General features: G+C 40.6%; 1 protein-coding gene across 1 annotated transcript in view; it reads right to left on the reverse strand.

The window, feature by feature from the left end:
- Nucleotides 1–7,364, reverse strand: part of LOC111140953 (cadherin 6) — a 49,949-nt gene extending 42,585 nt beyond the window's left edge. The window contains exon 1 of the mRNA XM_022493225.1: nt 7,014–7,364. Coding sequence (XP_022348933.1) covers nt 7,014–7,241 — 228 coding nt within the window. The 5' untranslated portion in view covers nt 7,242–7,364. The remainder of the gene's footprint in view (nt 1–7,013) is intronic.
- Nucleotides 7,365–7,893: the final 529 nt, after the last annotated feature.

The raw sequence follows: 7,893 nt of genomic DNA on the forward strand, positions 1-7,893 counted from the left end.
GAATAAAGTTTATTTGATAATTAAGGATTATTCAATTAATTAAGGATGACGATAATTAAGGATTTTGATATGAAAAGAAATGTTAATTGGAATGTTGGCATTTTGCATATTTATATTGCCATCTCCTATGATGTACCCACAATACGACAAAAACCAAAAACATTCTGCAAACCAAGCATCTATATTGTTTAATAATAGTACAAACAAGTTAAGGTAATCAGTAAGTAAAAACTTAGCAATGTCTATAGTAGAGATGGGAGGGGATTTGTTATAATGAACATGCAGAGTGTCTATAACTTTCCAACAACCTCTAGAACTGTTCAGTTTGTGGAGCATGGAGGTAATATAGATCAGTGTGAACAAAAAGGATCTGAATCCTTAACTCTCTTTTATTCACCTTGATCCCTCCATTTTGTTCAACAAATTGCATTACAAGCAGGGGGATATAGGATTCCACAGTCATAATGACATGGAAGTTGGAGGATTTGGGATTGGGACCTTCTTTTTCTTTGCCTTTCTAAATTTTACTCTGCTTTTGTGACTGGGCAATCGAACAGTTGCCTTTGGGTTTATGACCAAGGTCAGACCTTCTAACTGTTCTGCTCTCCACATGAGCAACTGTGCAGAGAGGGAATGTTGAAGACTGAGGGAATTGCTGTCACACGGGACATCTTCTTAGCATCAAATAGCAAACTGAAGCCTTTGCCATTAAGAAAAGGAAATCAGTTGGCGGCAGTGGAAACACAATGAGGATTACTGCCAATATTAGCAGTCGGGAAGTTACTTTTTAAAACTTTTTTTTTTAAGGTACATTCAACCAGCCAGTGCATGGTCTCTTAAATATACTAACCAATTGAAATATAAAAATGTTAAATGGCTGAGCATTAAATTTAAATGATGAAGAAGAAAGATGTGCCCAAGGCGCTTGTCCTGACTCAGGGAGAAAAGATTATTGCAGGGCTTTGAACCAGAATAAAAGTTTAGAGGTTATCAAGGGAAATAAAAAGCAAAGACACATTTTCATCATGATGACCAAAAAGACTGCTAATTGCATATCTAATTTTAAAATGCGCACATGTAACTATTTTCAATATCACTGATGTATTCCAGAAAAAGTAAAAGGAATGTTCATAGTGATAAAAGGCGGAAATATTTGAGTGCTCTGAGCCTTGGTTTACTCATCTATAAAACAGGGCTATAAATCTTACCTCAGCATTAGTGTTGCTGTGAGGACCCAATGAGATAAGACACCTGAAGCACTGAGCAGAGTGTCTGGAACGGAGTAGGGCTCAGGACATGCTAGTTGTGACGATGTTGATGGTTTTGTTGTTGTTTTGTTTTAAGATTTTATTTATTTATTTGACAGAGAGATCACAGGCAGAGACGCAGGCAGAGAGAGGAGGAAGCAGGCTCCCCGCTGAGCAGAGAGCCCGATGCGGGGCTCGATCCCAGGACCCTGAGATCATGACCTGAGCCAAAGGCAGAGGCTTTAACCCGCTGAGCCACCCAAGTGCCCCCAATGTTGATGTTTTAATCTGCTGCTGCTGTTTGAAGTGACAGTGATTAAATGACTCTCTGAATCCCCCTTCAAATTAGCACCTCGAGGTTTCTACTCTTAAACTTATGTTTTCAGGAAAAAAAAAATGGAATACAAGAAAGCAATATTTTAATAATATCATCTTTTAAATGGTCTTTCAGAGTGAATATAATATTGCTTCATGTGTACCAAATTCAGATCATGTGATTATAGGAACAAATAATTGTTCATTCCTAATTTTAAAGGTGTGTGTGGCTGACAACTTTCATTTTTATGGGCCGTTAAAACATTACTGGCTGATTATCCTGAGATGAGTGGCTTTGTTGAACTGGGTAGACATTAATTTTAAAGACTCAAGAGAAAGGCGTGTTAGGAAGACCTGTACGTTTAGAGCCTCAAATAGAACCCCAGTTTTCGAGATGTTTAAAAAAGCACAGCGTATCTGTTTTTTGGGAAAACTCCACAAGAGAAAACCCTCATCAACTTCCAAAAAGGTAACATCAGAAAATATCTATGAAAATACACAGTTTGTCACGTTCCTAAAAACAGATCTCCTGGTATGCTACTAAAAGTAGAAGTACCTCAAAGGCTTCTAATGGAGATTCGTCTTATGTATACATTGTGTGGAAGGAGAGCATAGAGAACATTGTAAAGGATAAAATGCAGGAGACAAGGGAAATCATCATTGCTATGGGCTGTTGTATGATTATGTGCAAACCTTTTGCCTGAAACTGCAAAAAGTTCTGCGGTTTTAAATAGATTCATCTTTGTGTTAATGAGTGCCCATCTTTAAAATCTAATCTCCGTTTACCTGTGTTGTTCTTTTCTTATTGAACTTAATCTTAGATTATATATGAATCATCACCAAGGAATTGCTACATTATGCAAAGCTGGCAAGGGTTTTCTGCAAATGTGAGATGATGACGCTTCCTCCTTACTTTCCTATTAAGTTTACAGAAACCAAAGATAACCGGGGTGGATTTCGTGTAAAATCAAATACTCTTCCTGTCCCCCCTTGACAAGAACACATGTATCTTTCCATTTCCTGTGCCAGCAATAGCGACACTCCACTCTCCTGACTGTACAATCTTGAAATCCCCGACTCTTCAAACTTCTCTGCATCTAATAAATTGGGAAGTCCTGCTAATTCTCCCTCTGCGGTGTGAGCTCACACCTGCTGCTCCTTTAAGAGTGCTTCCAACATTATCACCTCCTTGGGGAAGCTCTGCTCTACCCCAAGCCCAGCTGGCCCCTCTCCTTCCTGTTTCCAGCAGTACTTCCTGGACGCCCATTTCATCACTGAACATGCCACGATTTGTTCTAATCCCTGCCAGTTATATGATGCCAAGGCCGTGGTTCTCAAATTCCAGCGCATATTAGAATCATCAATAATCAAAAACCAACTGAGACAGAATCTCTGGGGAGGTGAGACCAGGGCCAAGGCATTTTTAAAAGCCTCTACTCTTCAGATGTTAATATGCATACAATTCACTGGGGGCTCTCGTTGAAATGCAAAGTATGATTCCTAGATCTCACGGAGGGCCCAAGATTCTGCATTTCCAACAAGCGCCCAGTGACACAGGTGCTGCCTATGCTAAATCAGCTAAAAGTTGCCCCAGATGGTCAGGCATTTTAGAAAAACCACCATCTGTATGTGGATCTGTTTCTTAAGCCCACAAGCTCTTACCGAGGACAGGACAACTCCTTCCTTCCCTGTTACCCAGACCTGCCACCGCCCTTTTTAGGTGAGTAGAGGTGCTGAGACTTTTCTCATAAATCAGAGTCTGGGTTGTCAATATTTCAGTAGAATCGGCCTTCCCCACTCTTACTCACAGGAAGTGTATCCTTCCAGCCTCCGCCCGGCTGAGTTCACGTTTCTGCGTTTATCTTACTGCCGAAGGACACAGCGAAATGCTGGGGAGCATTCAGAAGGCTAGAGGAGGGATGTCTTGTCGCCTTGGCTTGTGTTCCATGTTTTAAGCGTGTTCTTGTCTCTTCACTTTATTGTTAGCCTAGCCTCAGGAGTCTGTCTTCTGCTACTTCTTGGTTGCTCTGTGACCCTCCCTCTTTTCTCCTTTGACACCTGACAGCCCTTTTTCTCCCGCCCTTTCTCACATTTTCCTCACTCCACCTTCATCACTGTCAACCCTAGAGACTTAACCACAAATCATGGAAACCAGTGAACACAAATAAAATAGAAACAGATGCTTATAATGTAAAAAGTTCTTTCTTCCACTTTAAGAGCTACTTGCTCAGAGGCATGACTTCTCTTCTGTTAATGCTTCTGTTCCTTCCAAGTACAGATCAATCTTTTTCCTTTCAGGCCCCAAGGACAGACTCAAAGTAATTGTTATTTAATTAGGCTAATCCCACGTTTTAAAGTTCTGTTGTCCTTTGTACACCTTTAAGTGCCCACACAGCTACAGTCCAGGGCTTTCCAGAGTGCATACCGAGGCATCCTGGGGAGCCCACCCTGGTGCCAGGAAGCATTTTTAAATTTCAAGGGAAATACAGAAATACCTGGGCTCTGTCAGACCCCTTGTGAATTACTAGCTCAGGGTAGTTCACAGTTTCAACAGTAGGTGGTGCTACACTCCTTTCGATGATGTCATAGGTCTGTAAAGCTGGGTCCCCATAGAACTTGTGTTGAGTACAGTGCAAAATCAATATGGAAAGGAAACGAGGGGCAGTGTCCAATCTTAGAAGTTGTACAGTGCCCAGCAGATGCCCACATTCTGTAAGTAAGGAACTGGGGTTATTTCTTCTATATTTTTTCTATTAATTGCTGTTTTTTTTTTTTTCCAAAGAGCTACTTATTTTTTAGAATATAAATACCTATTAAGGTGTTTGGATCTATTTCTTGCGTCCTAAGCACACTGTGAAAACAATTCTTGAGATAAGAAGGGCGCTGTGAACCAAGAATGTTTTGGAACCTCTGCTACAGTCTAATCTTGTTTTTTCTTGTCTTTTTCCAAAAGTTTCTTAACCTTGTGAATCCACTTCTCGGCATCAGGTGTCTGTTTTGTTCCAGAGCTTTTTAAAAGTGGACCCACTTGTTGCCACATGAACAACAAACTTTTTTTTTTTACTTAAACTTTTTTGGGTCTATTTTTAATTTAGTGGTTAAAACACATTACACTCAAATCCTTTCTCATGTTGATAAAACATAACGCCAAAGATAGATTTGGGGACATGCCCTATTAACAGAGCAAAAACACCTCTTTACACATCTGTCATAGCCATGCGGGGACCACGACCACTTCAATGATTGCCCTTGCCTTATTTATTTATTTTTTCCAACAGATACTCTTTTATGTGTCACCCGTTCAAGGAGGTGGGGGTGAGGTAGGGAAAAGCATCCAGCTGCCAATAAAATATCCACCTCCAAATGGTTACATCGAAGCTCTGATTGGGAAGGGATTTTGCCACCATCCTCTACATTTTCCACCCACTGAGAGATCCCATAATCACCTCCTTTTACTTCTGCAATGATACAGAAATCAATACTCTGCTTCAGTGCATTACAGATAGATTATTATTAAGAGCGTATACAGTGGGTGTTCTCACCCATATTAAGAACACCTTTATGCACCTACTATGTGCCAGCCCCTAGTTCTTGTCTCACTTTAACGAGGCTGCCACTCCATGAGGTTGGCATTGCTGCCTGCATTTTCTAGATGAAGAAACAAAAGCCTGGGCAGGTTAACAACCTGCCCCGGGCCACACGAATGGCAGGGCATCGATGAGGCCTCAGATCTGCTTGAGTCCGCAGCTCGAGAAACTTTTCCTCGTGGCAATACTACCTCTCACAATCATCATGGTAAAACTGATTTTGGTGCAGTTTTATCTATTTCCGCTTCTAGTATCCTGAAATATCCTAGCCTTTCTTTAAGAACTCGTGTAGTTTTGATATCAACTGACATCACAACTTTAGAAGAAAAAGCAGAAAGGAAAAAAAGGGGGGGGGCTCAATTATTTAGACAAAGCATTTAAAACAATTTAATCTTCTATGACAATAGTGTTATTTGCATTGTAGAAAGTGTTTTAAAGATTATAAGGTGATTATCATTATTTACAACCATTACTCTATGAATATAGTTCCTGCTTGTCAGACTTCACAAGGAAATGGGGTAAAGTATAAAGAAGGGGACTATCTTCAGCCGTCACACAGCGTGTGGATTTCACATCAAATACAAGGCTAACCCCTTGGGGATCAGTGTTGATGTTCACCCCTTCACTGAATACTTCCTCTCCTACTTTATTCCACATTAATAATTCATTCATTGGAACAATGCCTGGTTACCTCAGCCCAAGCTATGGATGGTTTTCCTTCATTTATAGTGGTTAATACTTAAAGAGAATATTCACACCTTCTTATTTAGGGATATTTGGTAACAGATTGAAATGTGAACATGCAGCCCTTGGAATCTGCAAAATTTATGCTACTTGCGTGGTATCCTGATGTAGCTGTTTCAAAATCATAGCTGTAATCATAAACAAAGACATCTTATCATTTCCATTATGTTCATTCTCTGTATGAAGGGTATGTGACAATTACTCTTCTTACCAATACTATATTTTGAAACACAGAACCTACAAAGTACAAATCCGTGTCCCTATTTTTTTCCCCCATCGTTGCAGTATGCAGATCGTCTGCAGCAAGAATGTAACTGATGATAAAATTTCAGTGAAACGCATGAAGACAGTATAACCGAGCTGTTTCCCTGACTCGGCTCCAGTAATCTCTGAGGGCTATCACAAGTGATGCCTCCTCATTCTACTTTCTAGACTCAATAAAATGGTCAGATGATATTTGGAAATAGCACCCCTGCATAGCCATTTTTCTCTCTTGTGAACCTTGCTGCAATTAAATCACAAGCTTTTGAAATGCCTGGCTCTTGCTCATTATTTGAGACGAGACAAACCCCACAGCAGCAGCAACAGTACAGCAACCAAATCGGAGGCAGGTGGTGGGTTTTCAGGACAAAGGGCTCCATTTGGTCACGGAAAGGATGGCACGGTCGGGGAGCCGTGTTAAGAAGTAGTTAATCTGAACCTGGCCAAAGGACTGACGCTCAAAATGTTTGCTTTCAGAACGAGAAAAAAGGAACCTTCCTTCCCTTACAGCTTAATCGCTCTATTCCTATTTTTAACACATCCTACTTTATAGAATAGCCGGACCACAGTTTTCAAGCTAAAGTAAAAATTAAAGGATTTATGATAATCCTATGTGGATGGTTGTGGGCGTTTCTTTCTCAACAGAAGCGTTTCTTTCTTTGTTGCATTGCTAACATTTCTCAACTTCTTGCTACAGTCTTCATCCCGAAACTACTCAAGTGGAAAAAAAAAAGTCTTACCAGATAAGCAACAATTCTTACTGTACTGGGGGAATAGTTCACATCCTCCCTGTCTATTTATTAGAAGTAATTTCTTCAGCTTTAAAACCAGAACGTCAAAGTGCCCAGTGGAATCCTACCTTGCCCACGTACTGATAATCGGATCCCGTATATTCCTCCAGGAGAAAGAACTGATTCCACATCCAACTCCTTTTCGAACGGTTCAGCTCATTTTTGCTGTTTCCAGAGAGCTCCAGGGCCCTTTTCTTTGCCGGGAAACCACTAGTCCTCTTAGATAACGGGGTTGAGAAAGTTGGGTAGGGCTGACCAACCCAAAAGAGTAGCAAGAAGTACCGGTAAGTTCTCATTCTGATGACTCAGTCCGGTTTCTGGGTGGTGGGTACCCTGCTCCGTGAAGTGTCTTTTCTCAGGGCACTGTTTCCAGCATCATTCTTCCTTTCTTCCTTAATGTTCTTCGCTTGGCTCTCAGAAGGTATCTGGAAAGAATAATAACATATCAAACATTTTTAGAGATGCTTAAAATTCAGCGTTAGAGCAAATAAGCTCTGGAAAAAGAGGAAGAAATTTGAATAGCAAAACAACAAAAATAAGTTGGCTATCAATTTTGAAATGAGGAAAATGTTCTTTCAGACATGCTAAGTGGAAGGCATGTGCCGAGTCGGAAGCTGCTGTTTCCCTTCTCCTTTTCTATCACTTAAAAATCCTATTTTAAGTCATTGCGTTGCTGTAGGTCAACATGCCAGAGTGGATTATTTCACTACTCTTTTTTCCTCTCGAGTATGTGGGCTGAGATCTGGTTAGAAGAAACGAGTCTGTGTTTCGGATTCCATTTGCATATTTATCCTCATGAACAAGTCGGAGGCAAAGAATATCACACACACTTTCAGTTCGATTGAAAGTGGATAATGTTGAAGTTTCGCTAGAAGGTACTGAGTACCTGTGATGCATCAGCCCGTCAAGGCAGAGTCTGTTCAGACTCTTGGCTTCACAGATGTGTTG

This window comes from Enhydra lutris, unplaced genomic scaffold (assembly GCF_002288905.1).
Source record: "Enhydra lutris kenyoni isolate GAN:26980312 unplaced genomic scaffold, ASM228890v2 scaffoldscaffold5, whole genome shotgun sequence".
Lineage (NCBI taxonomy): Eukaryota > Metazoa > Chordata > Mammalia > Carnivora > Mustelidae > Enhydra > Enhydra lutris.